The sequence below is a fragment of the Trifolium pratense genome, linkage group LG2 (genome assembly GCF_020283565.1).
Source record: "Trifolium pratense cultivar HEN17-A07 linkage group LG2, ARS_RC_1.1, whole genome shotgun sequence".
Classification (NCBI taxonomy): Eukaryota; Viridiplantae; Streptophyta; class Magnoliopsida; order Fabales; family Fabaceae; genus Trifolium; species Trifolium pratense.
In genome coordinates this window covers 578,012-597,735 of record NC_060060.1, presented here as the reverse complement: position 1 = coordinate 597,735, position 19,724 = coordinate 578,012, and the positions used below count along the sequence as shown (strand labels likewise).

The 19,724-nt window shown below is 33.9% G+C and overlaps 4 protein-coding genes across 4 annotated transcripts; 2 read left to right on the top strand and 2 right to left on the bottom strand.

The window, feature by feature from the left end:
- Window positions 1-279: 279 nt before the first annotated feature.
- LOC123908593 (exocyst complex component EXO70B1-like) lies at window positions 280-3,072 on the top strand. The gene has a single exon (XM_045959275.1). The coding sequence runs from the start codon at window positions 585-587 to the stop codon at window positions 2,757-2,759; it is 2,175 nt and encodes a 724-aa protein (XP_045815231.1). The 5' UTR covers window positions 280-584; the 3' UTR covers window positions 2,760-3,072.
- Window positions 3,073-6,218: 3,146 nt separating this feature from the next.
- LOC123904006 (probable protein S-acyltransferase 7) lies at window positions 6,219-10,877 on the top strand. The gene is made up of 5 exons (XM_045953707.1): window positions 6,219-6,600; window positions 7,642-7,824; window positions 8,795-9,091; window positions 9,528-9,761; window positions 10,046-10,877. The coding sequence occupies exons 1-5, from the start codon at window positions 6,514-6,516 to the stop codon at window positions 10,562-10,564; spliced, it is 1,320 nt and encodes a 439-aa protein (XP_045809663.1). The 5' UTR covers window positions 6,219-6,513; the 3' UTR covers window positions 10,565-10,877.
- A 926-nt stretch (window positions 10,878-11,803) lies between these two features.
- On the bottom strand, window positions 11,804-14,483 carry LOC123904007 (chlorophyll a-b binding protein 6, chloroplastic). Its single transcript, XM_045953708.1, has 4 exons — window positions 14,011-14,483; window positions 13,046-13,148; window positions 12,399-12,687; window positions 11,804-12,043 (listed from the first exon to the last, which is right to left on the bottom strand). Exons 1-4 carry the CDS (start codon window positions 14,208-14,210, stop codon window positions 11,901-11,903), a joined length of 735 nt encoding a protein of 244 aa, XP_045809664.1. The 5' UTR covers window positions 14,211-14,483; the 3' UTR covers window positions 11,804-11,900.
- Window positions 14,484-15,863: 1,380 nt separating this feature from the next.
- LOC123911315 lies at window positions 15,864-19,724 on the bottom strand. Its single transcript, XM_045962718.1, has 5 exons — window positions 19,395-19,724; window positions 17,424-18,402; window positions 17,043-17,337; window positions 16,289-16,351; window positions 15,864-16,200 (listed from the first exon to the last, which is right to left on the bottom strand). Exons 1-5 carry the CDS (start codon window positions 19,681-19,683, stop codon window positions 16,138-16,140), a joined length of 1,689 nt encoding a protein of 562 aa, XP_045818674.1. The 5' UTR covers window positions 19,684-19,724; the 3' UTR covers window positions 15,864-16,137.

Genomic DNA, 19,724 nt, shown 5'->3' with positions numbered 1-19,724 from the left:
AAATTCTATAAAGAAAATGTTTTGTATTTATATTTATCAAAATCACTTCAAATGTTATTTTTCATAAATTTTCAAATAAAATTTTATTATAAAGTTAAAAAATTTAAGAATATACCATAAGCAAGATATAATGTTAGTGTGCCTAAATAAGGTGCAATACACACAAAAAGAAAACAAATACTAGATGGTTTTAGAAAATCAAAGTCAACGGTCAACTAATCTTTTAATAGATTTGTTTCCATTGCTAAATTTGTAAACGACATATTTTCTTTTATGCGTAATTTTTTTTTTTGGAGTTTTCTATCCATTCATCTCTCTCTCATTCTCTTCCTCAAATAAGGATAAGATCAATACCAACCTCTAAAAATATTTCTAAAAAAGAGATTATAGAAAAAATAATTGATAATAACCATAGAAACAAAAATAGAACACATAAGAAAACAAATAAGAAAAAATTAAAAGAAAAAATAAAGCGGATAATTCTCCAATGTTGTCTCACCATTTAACAGTGTGAAACATATTTTGTGCCCTTTTGTTTTCTAGTTGGGAAACCATAACCATAATTACAAACAACCACAACAACAATGGAGAAGAATCTTGATGAACAATCCATCCCTCATGAAGATGAGGGAAACAACACTAATATTGATGATACCTCTAAATCGTCGTTGCCGGAGACCAAAGATAATGTCGAAGACGTCAAACCCGACGATGAAACTAAAAAGGTGGATGATGTCGATCATGTTGAGGGAGAGCCAAAAGAGGAGAAGGAGGAGGAGGAGGAGGAGAGTCGGGAAGGCATAACTGTTGAGGTTACGCAACCTGAAACTCCTCCTCCTAACTTGGAGAAGGTTTTAGAAGACATTGATCGATTCCTAGCAACTACAAATGAGAATAATAACAACAATGTTAATGTTAATCCCAACGAAGAGAAGATTCCTGAATGTGTTGACAAGTTTTTGGATCTCCTGGAAGAGAAAATTGCGAAATATGATTCCGGTGAAACAAAATGGGGTGAAGTCGTGGAGGAAGATTCATCGTTGTTGGAAGGTGTGAATCGTGTTACGAAGATGATGAAATTGTTGAGCACGATGATCATAGAGTTTCAATCTGGAGAAAAAGTAACAGAAGCAGAAGGAGAAGCACAAGCAGAAGAAGATGCAGCAGAAAAGGAAAATGAAAAAGAAAAAGACGAGAAAAAGGATAAATCAACATTGGTGAACCGCATTAGCGCGATTCAACAACGGGCCATGTCGTATTTGGAGGAAGAGTTTCGTATGTTAATGGAAGAATCTAGAAACCAAAACAAAACAGAGAACAATGACTCGTCGAAAGGGAAACAAGTGGCAACAACAGAGGCATCGGAAAATGAATCGACAGAGACGGTTATGGATTTCCCGGGTTTTAAAGAGGAGGTAGTTACAAATTTGAATAAGATAGCATGTGAGATGTTACTCGCGGGTTATGATTCGGAGTGCTACCACATCTACACAGTTTCTAGAAAACACGGTTTTAGTGACGGTTTATACAAGCTTGGGTACGAAAGGATTAGCATGGATGAGGTACAAAAAATGCAATGGGAATCATTGGAAAGAGAGATTCCATCGTGGATCAATACTTTCAAGGAATGCGCCACCGTGTGGTTCCCTGGTGAAAGGAAGCTTGCTGCATCAATTTTCTCTGATCATCCATCAGATGCTGACACACTCTACACAGAACTCACACGTGTGGTGGTGTTTCAGCTTCTCAACTTTGCTGAAAGTGTCGCGATGACAAAACGAGCTGCAGAGAAGCTCTTCAAGTATCTTGACATGTATGAGGCAATAAGAGATACCATTACAAATCTCGAGAAACTCTACCCGGAGAACATTGTTGATGATATCAAAGCTGAAATGACTTCGGCCAAGAATAGGCTCGGGGAGGTTGCTGTATTGATATTTTGTGAACTTGAAAACTCGATCAAATCTGATTGTGGAAAAACACCAGTCGCCGGTGGCGCAGTTCATCCATTAACTCGCTACATAGTCAACTATCTAAGACTTGCATGCGAGTATAAAGACACATTGGAAGAGGTTTTTCGAGAGCACTCCAAAATTGAGCGTTCTGATTCAACAAGCAGGCCACATTACGAAACTGATAATCAACATTCTAAAGAGAAAGAAAACACATCACCATTTGCGGCACAATTAACACGTGTAATGGAATTACTCGACGCAAATCTTGAAGGAAAAGCCAAACTCTACAAAGAAGTACCATTAAGTTGCATCTTTATGATGAACAATGGAAGGTACATTGTTCAAAAAATCAAAGGCTCGGCTGAAATCTACGAAGTGATGGGCGAAACTTGGTGTCGTAAGCGATCAACTGAGTTGAGAACTTACCATAAAAACTATCAAGTAGAAACCTGGAGTAAGATATTGACTTGTTTAAGTCCAAAAGGTTTGAGTGATAATGGGAAAGTTCCGAAGCCAGTGTTGAAAGAAAGGTTCAAGAATTTCAACACATTGTTCGATGAGATACATAAGACACAAAGCACATGGGTTGTGAGTGATGAACAACTTCAATCTGAGCTTAGAGTTTCAATATCAGCACTTGTGATTCCTGCTTATAGATCATTTTTGGGGAGGTTTTCGCAGTATTTGGATCCCGGGAGACAAACTGAGAAGTATATTAAGTTTCAAGCTGAGGATATAGAGAATTATATTGATGACTTGTTTGCTGGGAATCCTCATCAAGCCATGGTCAGGAAGAAAGTATGAGATCGACAAGACAACCTTAACGGTGTTATCGTCTGGTTTATGCTAAACACTTCATCTGATATATCAAACAAGTACACACTTGTGTGTGTGTGATTTGGAATTTGTATGTATGACATTAGGTAGGTTCTGCATGTGTGAATTAAGTTTAATTTCCTCTAGTGATTGATATTTGTTATTATTATTAATTGTTGTAAAAGAAACTAAAGGGTTGGGGGGAATTTTTGTCATTTGGATGTAATTTATTTATTAGCTTTTAGGGCGAGTTCCTCTCTTGTATTCAATCACTTCAAATTTATCATAATTTTTTCTTTGAATTATTTATTGTGTTCTTTTTTATTTGCTTCAAAATGCAAAAGTACAATTGTGATCATTGTTTTGTTGAGCTTAATTCAGTGCTCAAATTGTTGCCTTGAAAACCTAAGGGTGCGCTTGATTCGCATAACATATTAACCAGTACTAGTATCGGAGAAATATATTATACTAGCTTGTAATATATTACATTTCACTTCCAGTAGTTCTTTTACAAAGATCTAGGACATGTTTTACATCGACGTAACAGACTTATTTAGTGAGACTAATATGTTGGACTAATCTAATTACATGAGTGACACAATTTTAATCCTAGCAAAATATGGATGTGTCATTTTGTGTAGATTAAGGAAAATATTTTATTAAAGGAACAAAAGTTACAAAAGGTAGGTAGATGATAGAACTAGAAACAGGCCTGAACAATATATCAACATAATACAGAATTAGAGGATAAGAATAATATAGTACTGCAGCGTAGCCAAATAGCGGGTGCGCGTTATAACAGCATATTGGTTTGGCATAGCGCCTTAAATAATATATGTTGCGACGAGATTGTACAGCACCTCGAAATGAGATCAAATAGTCCAACAAAACCATTAAGATTGTACAGTACCTTGAAATGAGATCAAATAGTCCAATAAAGTTAAGTATTGTGATACTTGCATGCTCTACAGGCCCCCTCGATGCACTCACTACTGCTCAATTTGAAACAACTGTGTAGAGATGCAACTTAATGGTGTGAATCGCGTTTAACTTACTAAAGAAAGAAATATTCATGAATCGATAATGCTAGGAAAGAAAATATTGAACATATGTATCATCACTCTATAAAAAAAATCATATGTATCATCACATAATAGTCAGATTCATTGCCTAAAAGTTGTAACATTGTCTACAAATGATAAATGAGTAAAATTATTAAAACTTTATATAATGTTGAATGTCAAAATATATCGTTTTCGCTAATCTAAGTCATACGGTCAATCATATTATGTTTTTAATAACAAATTTATAGTATTTTAGTAAGTTTTTAGGTATAAATTTATGGTTTAGAGATGATTATAGTAGAGTTGAGATATCACAAAGAGTTTGACGAAAAAAAAAACAAGTGAAATTTTTGGAAAAAACGTATCACGATCCATCAACATCGTGACGTATTTTTAGCTGCCAAAAATTTAAAGAATTTTCTAAAATAATTGTGGCGCAATTATTCATGCAATTGCAATCAGGCGGATAGGATATCGAATTACAAGTACTAAAAACAAATTTTTAATTTATAAATATACATAATATTACTTATGTTTTTTTTTTTTCAAGTAGCCTAGTGACTAGAAATTTCACTCTTAAGATGGATAAATGGAATGACTGGGTTCAAACCCCAATCCCCTACATATAATGTAATGTCAATTTCAACTAAGTTCACCAACATTACTTTTATATATATATATATATACATTAGCACTAATGGGACACATTGCAAAATAAAATGAGGAGTTATAAATGTTGAAGCAAACAACATGGGCTATCATAAAGCAATCACAATAATATATGTATTCGCCGCTATAATGACGTGTCATGTAAATCATTGTCTACGTGATAAGATATACTTGCCACATGCGTGTTGACTTAGTATGGGGTCAAAATCATAAGTTTATGAAAATTATGGGGTCAAAAATCATATTTTGAAAGTTAAGGGGCCAAAATCACAAATTTGTGAAAGGGTGCCAAAACTACAATTTAGTCTAAAAACAAAAAAAAATGTTTTTTTTTTTTTGGATTACCATCATATTAGTACGAAGTTTTCACCGGCGTTAGCGATAATTAATCTCCGTCAGGGAACCTGTGGGCACACAAGGTGGGTTCTCCCCTCCTAACCGAATTTTCTCCATACGCATGAGCCAGGAATCAAACCCTTGGTCACATGCTTAAGGGGACCAAGACCCTTACCACTTGTACCAGTTCATTGTCAGTAAAAAAATATTAAAAAAAATTTGTCTATTACTAAACCACATGATAACTTTTTGTAGAGTTGTCAAAACTGGCTACCCGACCCTAAACAGGTCGGCCCATATGGGTTTCAGATTTATCAGACCGGGCCAAAAAGTTCATATCTAAATTCGGACTTTTTCGGGCCGGGTTAAAAAATCCCTAAAATAAGGCTAATATTTTAAGGCCTAAACCCTACATTTATTCCGGCTTGACAAGCCGACCCATACGGGCTAGCCGATTTTGACGGCTCTAACTTTTTGTCCGAAGTTAAAGTTGTTTAACCATCAAAATAACTTTGTGTCCACTAAATATCTTATAAGAATAAAAAAAAAGCTAGTTTGTGAGTTTAGCCCAGTTGGTATAAACATCGCATTATATATGTAGGGGTTTGTGATCGAACTCCAAACATCAAATTTATTCACCTTAAGAGTGGAATTATAAAATAATTGGTCAAACATTAAAAATTTGCTTATTGTTGTTATGACTCTCATGTGATGTTATTTTTCGCAAATCAAATAGACTTTATTATAAGATGAAAAGTTGTTCATTCCTCAAATGTTGACCTAAACATCGGTCGGTTTCGGTCGGGTTCGGGTCGAAAATCACAAAAATCATAAAAAACTTTTTAATTTTGACCCAATTTCAACCGTATACATATTCGGTTTGTTCAGGTCGCGGGCCGTACTAGTGGCGGGTAGAACGAGTCGGTCATTACGAGTTATATTGAAACTTTGTTTACATCTAAAACTCCATTATCCAAAAATTTCTAATTTCGAGATAGTTCAATATCTTGTACAATATGTAACAAAATATAGAAGAACTAAAAATAAAATAAAGAGGGTGAGATGATGTTACATTGTTTCAAATTTGTAGATCTAAAGAAAATAATTGATCAAATAAAAGAAAAGTATAAATATATATTTTGCATCTCCTTCGTCAATATTTCTCTCCTATATTAAAGATGAATAAAATCAACAAAATATACGAGATTGAGCGAGAATGAGAGAAGTAAAAAAAATTAATTTACATCTTAATAATTGTTCGATCAATTTTGATTACAAAGAGATACATTTTTTGAGTGGCATGTATGCGACCATTCATGTCTATTTTTTGTATTAGAATTTTGTAATTTTTTTAAACAAAAAAATAAAGGACACATGCCATGTCATCATGTATAGATGCTGTAAAGCAGAGACATAGATTACAGTGTGTGACAGTAAAAGAGAATCAATTCCTTTGCAACCAAAAAACCAAAACACAGCACCAACAAAAAAAAAAAGCAACCTTTTTACTCTCAAAAACCAAACCCTCATCTCGTACCTTGTCACCTGAAACTTCCATTCTTAAATCCTTGCTGGGTTTCATTTCATGTCTTGTTTTCTTCAACTTCCAAATAGATAGATACATATATAGATATAACTTGGGAAAAAGTTTGTATTTTTAAGGATTACAAGATATGTACGTTGTTCCTCCACCTCAGAGATCCGATCCGGGTTCAGGATCTGCTGATTTGCGTGTTTATCAAGCTTGGAAGGGTTCTAATGTATGTCACACACTTTCATTCTCTTTTCCAATTTTTTGCATTTTTTTATTTTTTTTATATATTAATTTATGTTAAGAAATATGGGTTTATCTCAGAATTCACATTTTGTAGGGTTTTGTTCTAGAATTCAGATGGGTTTAGAAGGATTAGTGATTTTAGGGTTTTGTTTTAGAATTCAGATGGGTTTAGAAGGATTAGTGATGGTTTTTATTTTTTTTGTTTATGTTAAGAATTAATTAAGTGATGATTATATAATGCTGTTTATTTTAGATTTTAGATTTTTTTTTCCCTTATAGTAGCTACTATTTTTAGACTCAGATAAAGATACTATTTTTAGTTTTTTTTTTTCTTTTGGAATTTGGAGTATGAATTTGTAGGGAGTAAAGAACTATTTGGGTCCTTGAATATGTGAGGCGGGTTCGAATACGAAAATAGGGTAAACAACTATTTGGGTTGTTGAATGTGTGAGGCGTTGTCACAATAGTGTATCGAAATTACAAAAACATACATAAATATGTTTTTTGTTTGTCATTTTGGTTCTTGAATGCGTGTTTAGTTAGTTTAGTCATCGAATGTGTTTCTCGTTAGTCAATTTAGTCCATAAAATTACTAACAAAAGAGACACTTGAGGATGTGTTTGCAATTTCGATACATTCATGATTCAAGGACTATAGTCTCACACGTTGAATTTGAAGGACCAAAGTGGATGTTTAGACTACAAAATATCTCCGAATGTGTCTTTTTCTAGTCAATTTGGTCCTCAACTGTGTATATTGTTAGTTAGTTTGGTCTTTGAATGTGTCTTTGCTGGAAAATAATTTTCAAAGCTATACTTTCTGTGAAAGTTGAAACAATGGTAGTTGATAAAAACTGAAATATGTCATCCTTGTATTCTCTCGAGCCAGCATTGTCTTCCGACTAATATCTGAAAATTGAACCTGTGTTAAATAAATACTAGCACTTTACTTTGAATATGTTACTATTCTAGTCAATTTATAATTATGTTGTTACGTATTAATTGTTGTAATCCCTTTCTTGCAGAAATTTTTTCTTCAAGGACGGTTCATATTTGGACCAGATGCAAGATCGTTGGGCCTGACAATTTTTCTTATTGTTGCTCCGGTTGTAGTGTTCTGCGTCTACGTTGCCAGAAAATTTTTCGATGATTATTCTGATCACTGGGGAGTATCCATAATGGCAGTTGCTATTGTCTTCACAATTTATGTCAGTCTCTCTCTCTCTTTCTCTCTCTCTCTCTCTCTCTCTCTCATGCACAAACATATAATTTATTCCTTTCACCCTACATTCTTCAACTGTATTCATTCATAAGACACTTTGTTTATAAGCATGAGAAGCATTGCTCTATGTTGAAACACACACACACACACACTTGTTTGGTCCAAGCTAGATATGCTGGAATTTGATGAACTTCTTAACGAATTACAACTTGGCTCATGCCCTTTATTTTTCTGGATAACTAAAACAAACCTAACCATAATCATAGTGAGACTAATATGTTGGACTAATGTGATTATGCGAGTGACACAATTTAAATCCTAAAAATATGGATGTGTCATTTTGTGTAGATTAAATTAAAGAAAATAATTTTTTAAAGGAACAAAAGTTACAATGGATAGGTGGATGATAGAACTAGACCAGAAATAGGGTAAACGGATAGATTGTTTTGCAGAAACAGCCCTGAACATTATATCAACATAAAAATAGCATAGTCAAATAGCGTGTGTGTATTATAGCAGCATAGCGGTTTGGTATAGCGCCTGAAATAGTATATGTTGCAATAAACATTAGGGTTTTTTAGACTGCTGATTACTAACCGTGCCTCGGAATGAGATCAAATAGTCCAATAACTAACTGTTGATACAGTTGTCAACGTATTGAGTATGCCGATATTTGAGTCAGCTTCCTAACATTGGATTAGACATTATCCATAATTCTATAATCAAAATAAAAATTTATTGTCAAAACCTTTTGATTTATTTGAGATAAACTGCTCCAAGAAATATGGTTCACGACCATTGACATTCTATATGCCGTTTAATTATCATTTGGGCAATTTTGTCGTAAAGTTGAGACACTAATATACCAATGTATGAGAGAGCTATGGTCATCTTCTGTACTATGCGCTCTAAATATTTATATCCAACCATATGCTGATGCTATAATCTTTTGTCAGGTCTTAATTCTTCTCTTCTCAACATCTGGCCGTGACCCTGGCATAATCCCGCGCAATGCTCATCCTCCGGAGCCAGAAGGTCTTGAAGGAAGTGTAGATGTTGGTGCTGGTCAAACTCCTCAATTGCGGTTGCCTCGCATCAAGGAGGTTGAGGTCAATGGAATTTCTGTTAAAGTCAAGTATTGTGATACGTGCATGCTCTACAGGCCTCCTCGATGTTCTCACTGCTCAATTTGCAACAACTGTGTAGAGAGGTTTGATCATCACTGCCCCTGGGTTGGGCAGTGCATTGGGCTGGTAAGTTGGACCTTTTGTTTGACAATAATGAGTTTGCATGGTATCTAGGGCTCTAGGGTGAGTTGTTTCTATTAGCTGTGTAAGGAAAAACGATGGTCGATTCTCTGTCAGCAATCAGCATAAAACTTGTTGAAATGGTTCGTATTGTATACAAGGGCTCCGCTGAAAAATGTCGAAAGTTCGATAATAATCAACTTATTATTTCTAAACTTTAGGTTAGGCTTCTTGAGTCAAGTGCAAATTCATCGAGTTTAAGTTAGAAAGTAATTCAATTGAAGTTTTTTTTCACTGTTTGCATTTCAGCATTTTTTTCATGATGATTTAGTCCTCCTTTCAATTTTATTTGTATTTCTGGTCTGGTGATTTTTCAGTTTTCGTTTGTTACATGTCACTCTTGATTTTCTGTATATCTGAATCTGTGCAAATTGTTGTGCAGCGTAACTATCGCTTCTTCTTCATGTTTGTCTTCTCAGCTACACTGCTTTGCATATATGTTTTCGCATTTTGTTGGGTCTATATTAGAAGAATTATGAAGGCTGAGGAGACAACAATTTGGAAGGCAATGATCAAAAGTCCAGCCTCGATAGTCTTAATCATTTACACCTTCATCTGCATGTGGTTCGTTGGCGGCCTTACTGCCTTTCATTTATATCTCATAAGTACAAATCAGGTAATTACTTCATTCAATTTGAATGTTTATATCGATGTTTTAAAAATCAAAGTGAACATCAAATCGGCGACACCTCTGGATGGTTCAACTGCTTTAAACCGCTCGAATTGAGATGAAACTGCGATTGAACAGTCAAAATAACTGAACCGTAATAATGGCATGTCCATGGTTCAACCAGTTGAACCGTCCGATTTGGTTTTTAAAACACCGTTATATATGCTTTAAAAATAACCTAGCAATCCTAAGTACTTATAAGTTCATATCTGTGTTCATTGTTCTTGCAGACTACATATGAGAACTTCAGATACCGATATGATCGACGGGCCAACCCTTATAACAAAGGAGTGTTCGATAATTTCAAAGAGATATTCTTCACCAGCATTCCCTCATCAAAGAATAATTTCAGGGCAAAGGTGCCAATTGAACCAGTATTACCTGCTCGATCGGTGGGTGGTGGCTTTATGAGTCCAAGTATGGGAAAAGCTGTTGACGACATAGAGATGGGAAGGAAAACAGTCTGGAGTGAAATGGGCAGCAGCATCGATCAATGTGAAGGTCAGTTACACAATCGTACAGCTGTAAAGGATGGGGAGTTTGATGATTTGTCACCAGAAATTAGGACAACGGTAGATGAGACGAGCGGCGAGCGTGTTGGAGTACATCCTAGGAGATCTAGCTGGGGAAGAAAAAGTGGAAGCTGGGAGATGTCTCCCGAAGTTCTTGCTTTGGCAGCCAGGGTTGGAGAACCGAATCGTGTTGGTGGAAGTAGCAGCAGTTTGAGCACAGAGAACAGACATTCATAGCCACGGAAATGATTGGCCGTGACACTAATTCAAAAATGTTAAATCTACAACTAAACTAATTGTATTTCACGTGCGAGGCGATGAAAGGCTTTTCGGGGTGTTTCTTAGTGTTGTTTTAGCCGATCGGCTTCTAGGAAGGTATTGTTTTGGTGTTCTGAGATTGGTATTTCCTTTGCCTGATGTTGTATTGCCCTTATGATTAACCGGCCTTTACATCTACTGAAGTAGCTACCGCTCTCTCTCTCTGCGGTAGAATATATTAATTCTTAAACAATACATTCTTGTGCAATTCAAACCAAGTCTTATTGTGATATGGTTTCATTTTCTATCATGTATGGTTTTGGTTTAACTTTTTAAGGTAAATGTTATCATACTAGTGTGTGTCTATTTATAGGAATTGCATGATGTTGGGACATTTCCCTTTTATATTGCTTGTTTATCCCTCTCACAGAGGATACCAATCTAGTAGGGTTTTTGGTAAACTTTCCCCTTTGTGTTGTTCATTTAGACAATTTATTTCGTCTGAAAATACACTTCTGAAAACATGTGCGCTCTATATTACAAGTAAAGATGGCAATAATATTCTATATCTACGGATAAAACCTGTAACAGATACGAGGTAAGTAGTTGAATGGATATTCGCTGATAAAACAAACAGATATGTCAACTATATGTTAGAAGATTTGGAAGAGGGTGATGCCGGCAATAATATTCTATATCTACGGATAAAACCTGTAACAGATACGAGGTAAGTAGTTGAATGGATATTCGCTGATAAAACAAACAGATATGTCAACTATATGTTAGAAGATTTGGAAGAGGGTGATGCCGGTTTCCTTAGCTTAGGCAAAGTGGTGCGAGAGGGGTGAGTGTGGCTTTTGCAAACAACTCTATCAGCGAGGAACCGGTTAAAATTTCCAAGACAATGAACGAGCTTGTCTCGTAATCGTTAACATGACAATGCTGACTAGAATTTCTGTTAGTCCAATCAACAGAAACTTGACTGCACTGACTAAAAAATGCTGCCAATGCTTTGAGATTTTGTGTATAGGTTGGAATACTTGCTATATTAATTTCTCAACATACTTCCACTTGCTTCTAAAAAGGGATTATACATTGAAATTCATTCATACCACAATAATCTAATAACCATCACATATTTGAAAGTTTAACTCATTTGATACCAAAACAGGTATATTAGCATACCAAAAAAACCAACAAAGATTAATTACAAAGACATGGAAAACAACACCATAGATAGATATGATTCATTACAAAACAATGTATTTGGTGGAGTTTTACACAAGTAGAACTGCTAATATATAGAGGTAGAAATCTATTGAGGGGGAATAAGAACATTTCCAATGTTGTTGTGCCATGGATCAGCCAAGTGAGTAGCCAAATTCTCCAAAGGTCCAGTGCCTGGATAAGCTGATTGTTGAACACAGATTCCAACAAAAGCCAACAAAGCAAGACGTCCTAATAATACAAACATTCCACAAAGTCATTAGTAACACATTTGATCAATTTAGAACATGCAAATTATATTCAATAACATGCAACTGTCACGATAAATTAACCCTCTGGTTCACAGGGAAAGGGGGGCCGGTAATCCAGAGTTCGGCCGTGAGGTAAGTCAATCCTGGCAAAGAATTGCTTTCATCAGGAACCGGACTCGGGTTCTCCCGAACAATTCGTCCTAAGGAGAGCTCATTAACCATTTGAGCTCAATGTCTTGGTTATATACTCAGAAATGTTATTTCAACATCAATTTAGAACAATTAAACTTGGGGCAATTTAGAAATGTTATGTCACAACAAGTTTAATTACTTACCATTCTTAACTTCTTTGATTTTGTATTCATGGAACTTTTTAGGGTCTTTAGAGTAACCCAAAGGATCAAAAGCACCACCAGGGTATTTCTTCTTCTCAGGGTCTTTCTCCATACTCCTTTGGTGCTCAACAAAAGCAATAGAAAGGAATTCAATGACCAAAATGGTAGGTAGGGTACCCCATGGAACAGGGTTGCCTAGGTAGGTTGCTTGTCCTCCAGGAAGTGCTGCCCATTCCTGTGCTTTTACCCAATTTCCTAATCCTAATGCCTCTGGTATCAAAATCCCTGGCTGCAAAATATAACAAATTTAAGTAAATTATAATAGTATGCACCGTCTCAGTAAATTAGTTTTACACTGACATCTAATAAGAACTTAGTATTTTAAAAATAACTGCAAAATATTAGATTCTCTTTGAACATCCGTGTAAAACTCGTCTAATTTTCTCCCCATGCACACACGGGTAATCAATACTAGTAAAATAACATATAGGGTGTCTAGATAAGTGACTTAAGAGTGGTACCGCGATTTTGTATTATTTGGAGTTTCAACAAGATTATTGTGTCACCATTATTTGACTTAATTTATTGTCAATCTAAACATGCGCGAAGAAAACACTAAACAACTTAATTGATTGAGCGATACTTACAACAGCAAGCATTGCCCATCTGCAGTGAATGAGTTCAGACTCTTTGAATCTCTCAAGATTCTCTGGTACTTCGCCAAGACGAAGAGGATCGAATCCAAAGTCACTGAAACACAAAACCACAACAACGTTCATTTATTAATCGTATTTCGATACTATTTAAAAATGCATTATTTATAACTATTGATGTGATCGAGAGAGTCAGACGATAATTTTGTTGTTCAAATAACATTTATGTAATCATAATCACCAAAACATAAAAGGAGATATTAAGGTTACCTCCTCGACTATATAATAAGGTAAAAACTTTTACGGATGTACATGTCGAACATCTAGACACGTCTAAACTAAGGAGTGTCCTATCATTTTTACACTTTTTAAATTCTTATATATAAAATTCTATCCTTCATCAATTAATCAAATAATTGAACTTAATTCTAATTTTAGCTTTGAATCAAGTCAAATTTGATCTAATCCCAATTAAATTTTAAATCAACTCTAATACTAAACCAATCTAAACTAATCATAATTCAAATTAAAACAAAAATATAGTAATTAAAATAACAGTACTAAATAATAGAATTTCATTCAAAACTTTAATCATAAATCATAATATTTTAGAATATTTGCATGCTAGTATATATAAATTGCATGTGTGACATTTTAGAATATTTAAGAGTACAATTTTCTCAAACAAAATTAAAATCACTAAAACTAAAATGCCACTACAACATTTGAACTCTCTTAAACCTTATTGAATTCATCAATCTAAATAATACAATTTTATATTTTATTCCCTCCATCCTAAAATATAATTAAAAATTGATCAATAAAATTTAGTGTAAAATTTAGACGAGATATATTAACTTTTGGCCGACTCATTTTTGCTTATATTTTGAAACAGGGCGGGTATTTATTTAATTTTTACAAGGATAATTGTAAAAAATAGGAAATAAATGAATGCATACCCAGGAGCTGAACCATCAAGATAAGGTGGTCTAGGCTGACCAGGCATCCAATTATCAGCAGTCATGCTGAATTTAGAAGAAGATGCATTGCAAGAAGCAAAATTTGAAAATGAAGTTGAAGTTACAAATCTTGATTTTGATGAAGAAAGAAATGATGGAAAAGCTGAAATAGCTGAACTCATCAATGTGTTACAAGCCATTCTTTGTCACACACAAAGAAAGACTATAGTATAATAATGCACTTCTTGCAATAATATTATTATTATTATTTTGTGAATGTTGTGAATGTGAATGAAATGAAATGAATGGAAAGAATATAGGAGAGTGGTGTGGATATAAGCAAATCCAAAATTAGATTTCCATTGGGTAATGATGTTAGCTTATGAGTTATTATTGGTCCACGTTGGAAGTTTTTCATCCAATTTCAATGTTGAGTTGGAATCACTTGTGGACATCTTACAAACCTTGTTTGTGGTGGAGCTTTCATGTCATAATGTTACTATAAAAAATCAATAAGATATTACTTGGTAGAATCTTTTTTGTGGAAGGTAGTAATTTATAGTATATTCAAAAATTTGTGGATGTGAAAAAATGAGTGAATTTTCATTCTGATTTTTAATAATTTTTTTACGATTCAATTTAATCTCTGACAAAAATAAAATTTAAATTAGTTATATAATAGAAAAAAATTAATTATGAACTAGTGACTAGTTTGTCCATGATATTAAAATGTATTGTCAAACACTAATTTAAATTTTATTTTTATCAATGTCCGAAAGACTAATTGAACCTTCTAAAAATTTATAAAAGACTAAAATAAATCTTCACTTTAAAATCTTTTAAAAGATTTAATTAGTTTTTTTTTCATTGTAATTTTTTTTATATATTTCCTATTGCGCTTAATTGTAACTTTTTTTTTTTGCCACATACTACTATTAATTAGTTTTGACAAATAAGCTCTATTTATACTGTCCAGTTCTTTCTATTGTAGTGAGGTTGTTTCTGTTTCTATTCAAATAGAATTTAACCAATAAAGAAGTGAATATTGAGTTGTACCTATAAGAATAAACTGATATTTTTAATTAAAGATTTAAATAAGATCACAAAACGAATAAATAAAATAGCTTAAATGAAAAGGTATAATCAGAATAAAAATATTACACCAAAATTAAATATTCCTTTGATATATACATATAGTGATATAGATACATCGTTAATCGTTTAGTATGGATTTTTTTTCCTTTTTGGTTACAAGACTAAAGGAAAACAAAAGAAAAACTTTTTTTTTTACTAAAAAAGAAAAACATTATAAGTTTTCGTAATAGTTTCTTTTTGGATTTTTTTTTCGTAATCCAGTAGTTTCTTTTATTAATCTCTCCGATTTTAAATTTTCTTGATTTTTCTTTCTTTTCAATGGCTTACACCCCACCATTTGTGCATTTCTCTTGAGTTTATAATATTGTCGAGGTGTGTAACATATCATGATTTTTGTGTTTATGACCAATATGGGTTAATAGGTAAAGTTAAAGGACTAATTATCAACAAAAAAAAGAGTTAAAGGAGTAAAGTGATACTTTTTTATATAAATTAAGCCATGTGCTTAAACCTCAAAAAAAAGTGAAAGGACAAAATAAATAATTAAGCCTGCTAAATTTGCTAGTGACTTATTTTTTGCTTTGATACATGATCTTCAATTTCTAATGTTAGATATTGCACCTCCATTAGTAAAGCTTATAATGTAACTTAATTTCTCAATTATCTCACTAGTGATCCAACTTATAATTGGTTGTTGCATGTCAGTCAAGAAATTGATAGAGGAAATTCGAAGATTAGCAGAGTACCAAAATAGATAACATTGCATGCCTGTTGATGAAACTGAAGTGAAACTTGAAAAGACAAGAAAAGGATTAGATTGTATGAATAATCATGTTTTGCGCATTCAAAAAAGTGCAGAACAAAAGAGTCTTCTCTATCTTATTTACAAGACGACGCATTTTCTCTGATGCTCTCTTTACATGTTAGTAATGTTAATAAGTGTATCAACAAGTAATTTACAGTATCCTGTCAAAAATGTAACTTAATGTGGACCTGGCAGGGAACAATGTGTTGCATACTTGCATCAAATGTTTAGTTCTTTCCCTTCTTCGCGCTTGTTTTCTTTTTGGATTTCTTGAATGTTGCTCCACTCTCCTGTAACCGTCAAGGGAATTCAGTGTCATATATATTCAATCCAGAAAGAGCATAAAACAACACCAAAGTGATTTGCAAGTGAATGTACCTTCCGGTAAAGTCTATAAGCACTCCGGCCAGTCGACTCCTTCCCATTTTTGTCGACATAAACCTACAATGTGAAGATAAAGATTCAAGTTCTGATCAATTGATACAATTTGCCGAAATAACAAAAGGTCCGGGTGAATCATATGGAGAATTGCATGTATGACAATAAGGTGAGCAAATGCCAGCAGCTATTTGCAATATTGGTATTCTATGTTCATTGCTAGACATAGATAAAAGGATTCGCAAACTGAATTTCCATTTGCTTGGTCAATTAAAAATCCAGGCACACCAAAAACAGCTTTAAATCCTTGATTTCTACCACGAGATGTAAAACACTGATATTTTCTGTGTTAAGAAGTTGTTGCAATGTTGTAATATGACAGATGTTTGTATTGTGACGACTAATATCTGATATAATACCTTAACTATGCATCTAGATGGCATGTGATGTTCATTTTGGCATAAAAGTAAGTATCAAGAGCGACATTAGAAAGATGGAAACCTGGGGACCTATTGAATTATATGACAAATTTCCTCAAAAGGGAAAAAATGGCAAAACATACGGGTATCATAATTTAAATTTAATCTGCATCTATAAAACACTTAAATAGCACTATAAAAAAACTAGGGTGGTTTTTGTACCATTTTTCTTTAACAAAATAAGAGTAAAAAAAATTGAACAAGAGTAAATAAAAATAAATTAACATAAATTGAACAAGCTAATAACATTAAACATTCTTGAGAAATTAACATACCTTTCTTCCATCGGACCCTGTATACCAATGACCTGTCGATTGATCACTTGCATGTACACGCCTTTGACCTGCATCTTTTGGTTCCACCCAATTTGCAGAAGCATCTGAAGAGTTTAATTTGCTTGTTTCATTCTTTTTACTTTTTTTCGCACTGCTCTTAGTGCTGTTTCTCTTTGTTGCTTTCTTTCTACTACTACTACTAGAAATGATTTTGGGATCTACCCAACCTTCTGAACCATTCAAATTTTTTGATTTGCTTCTTCTGCTTGTTGAACCTCCACTGTCAAATTGTCCCCTGAAATCAAAACATAAGTTCATGAGATACTTTGTAACTATTATCAAAAGATAAAAATGGTGATGGAAAGATTGTTTATAGGTTACATGTAATCAATATTTTGTTGCTGATCAAGTCTGTTGACGCCTAATAGAGAAAAGTTACATAGGCGACTGAGAACCAATTCTTGAACTCTTGGATCGTCATGGAAATAATAGTGATGAGCAGGAGGAAGAGGACCTGCCGCCTCCCATACTTGTTCATCCGTTTGGCATTCAGAATTTACCCCATGATGTGTCTCGTTGTTATTTGATTTTGGCACTTGTGTGTTGTTGGCAGAACGAAAGTATTCTTCGCACACATCATTGAAGGCAGGTGTAGGAATGGAAAAATTCTTCACTGGGGAAAGATGTTTCTGGTTTTGGTTCACATCAACAAACTGCACCTTTCTATCCTGTTTCAAAGAACTCAAACGTGTGGCTTGGTTACCTGTTGACGAGGAGGGGCCAAGTTTATTTTCACCAATAACAATAACATCATCATCATCATCAGAATCAATCAATTGAAACTTGCGAAGAGGACTGGCCTCTAACTTAGGATTGGGAAACACCGACTCACTCTGTTCCGTTTTCAACCCAGCAGAAGCTTGAATATCCATAGGAATGGAAAAATTCTTCACCGGGGAAAGATTTTTCCATAAATCCTCCTGATTTCGGTTCAAATCATCAACTTGCGTCTTGTTATTTTGTTCAAAAGAAGCCACAGGTGTGTTTCGGTTGCACATTGGCCCCATTGACGTGGAGGGGCTGGGTTTATTTCCACAATTAACATCTTCACCAACAATATCATCATCGTCATCAGAATCAATCAGTTGAAACTTGCGAAGAGGACTAGCCGCTGTCTTGCGAAACACCGTCCCACTTTGGCTGGTCTCCAACCCAACAGAAGCTGGAACTTCCAAATCCTGCTTTCTGGTTTTCTTCCTAGGGTTTGTATATGAATGAGGAATTAAAACTCCAACACCTTTCAATGACACTTTTGAGCTACTACATACAGAACGATTCCGAACCGAGGAAGGTGCAGATACTAATTAATATCACAAAATGAACACACTTACTTCAGAATCAATCAAAATAAACAAATTACAAATTATCAACAGTAAACAAATTACCTAAAATTCATGAGCAGAAAAGGATAACTTTTTTAATAAAAAAATAAAACTTGACAATGTTATAAATCTTTTGAGCTGCTACATACAAAATAACTCCAGATGGCCATATTTTTTGAATAAACAAATTAATTTGCAGCTCATATCACAAGCAATTATCATATAAACGCTTATGAATAAGTTATTTCTATAACACAATGAAAAAATAAATTTAAACTACTTTCATATATCTATAAGCCATTTTCATAAATTATCCTGAAGGGCTGTAGAAAATAAGCTAAAAACAGCTTATGAAGATGGTATAAGGGTATGTTTGTTTCACTTTGGAGGAGCCAAAGTTGATTCGAGATAATGTATAATTGATTTTGACATGGCTAGTTGCTCTCTAGTAGAATTTATTTTAACTGAAAGCTAAAAATTGGAGCTTTTGATTCTAGAATTAATTTTAACACTAAAATTTATCGTTCAACTCACTTTTACATCCTTGTATCCAAACATAAACCATTTTACATTCAAGTGACTTTTGGTCAAAATCAATTCACTCAAATTCAATTTTTATCACCTCTACCAAACACGCGCTGTTATGTTTACAAATTCTCCCAAACAATGTCACAACAAGTGCTTATGTCAGTAGTTAAGCTCAAATTAACCAAAACTAGAAATAAGTTTCTTTATTAAAAACCAACTTCAACTCAAATTCTTTAGAATCAAAATGAATTTTCTTTATAATTTATATTCATCAACATAAAGAAATAGATAATTTTTTGTAATAAAAATTTAAACTTTACAATAAGTAAGCATATCCTCTTTCAGCATCCAACAACAACACTAAAATAATAATTAATTAATACACAATACACAGTAATAAAAAAATTAATTCCCAAAATAAAGAAAAAGAAAATTGACCTACCTTGAACAGGTTCATCTTGCGAGGAGAACTCTTCGATATCATCATCATCATGATCCTCGGCGGCGTCGATGAACGAAGGCGGTTCAGTTCGGTGTTGAACGGAAGGGGAAGGGAGACCTTGACGGAGACGTTTGAAGATACGGCGATGGGGATCGGGTCGGGTTTCGTGGTCGGATTCGGAGTCGGGTACGATTAGGTTGGTGATGTTGTGGTTGGGAGAATTTGGAGGCGTGTTGTGGAGATCGAGATCGAACCCTAGAGAGAATGATGGAGCTTCACATTCCGCCATGGAAATTTCAGATTTTTTTTTAATTCAATGAAGAGAATTTA

Bases quoted from the DNA above. Each gene is read 5' to 3' on its own strand.
- LOC123904006 (XM_045953707.1), top strand. From the start codon at position 6,514: ATGTACGTTGTTCCTCCACCTCAGAGATCCGATCCGGGTTCAGGATCT. The intron at 6,601-7,641 runs GTATGTCACACA...CCTTTCTTGCAG, and splicing joins AAGCTTGGAAGGGTTCTAAT to AAATTTTTTCTTCAAGGACG. The intron at 7,825-8,794 runs GTCAGTCTCTCT...ATCTTTTGTCAG, and splicing joins CTATTGTCTTCACAATTTAT to GTCTTAATTCTTCTCTTCTC.
- LOC123911315 (XM_045962718.1), bottom strand. From the start codon at position 19,683: ATGGCGGAATGTGAAGCTCCATCATTCTCTCTAGGGTTCGATCTCGAT. The intron at 18,403-19,394 runs GTAGGTCAATTT...GATATTAATTAG, and splicing joins GCAAGATGAACCTGTTCAAG to TATCTGCACCTTCCTCGGTT. The intron at 16,201-16,288 runs GTACATTCACTT...TGACGGTTACAG, and splicing joins CTTATAGACTTTACCGGAAG to GAGAGTGGAGCAACATTCAA.
- LOC123904007 (XM_045953708.1), bottom strand. From the start codon at position 14,210: ATGGCTTGTAACACATTGATGAGTTCAGCTATTTCAGCTTTTCCATCA. The intron at 12,688-13,045 runs GTAAGTATCGCT...TATATTTTGCAG, and splicing joins GATGGGCAATGCTTGCTGTT to CCAGGGATTTTGATACCAGA. The intron at 12,044-12,398 runs GTAAGTAATTAA...TTGTATTATTAG, and splicing joins AATCAAAGAAGTTAAGAATG to GACGTCTTGCTTTGTTGGCT.
- LOC123908593 (XM_045959275.1), top strand. From the start codon at position 585: ATGGAGAAGAATCTTGATGAACAATCCATCCCTCATGAAGATGAGGGA.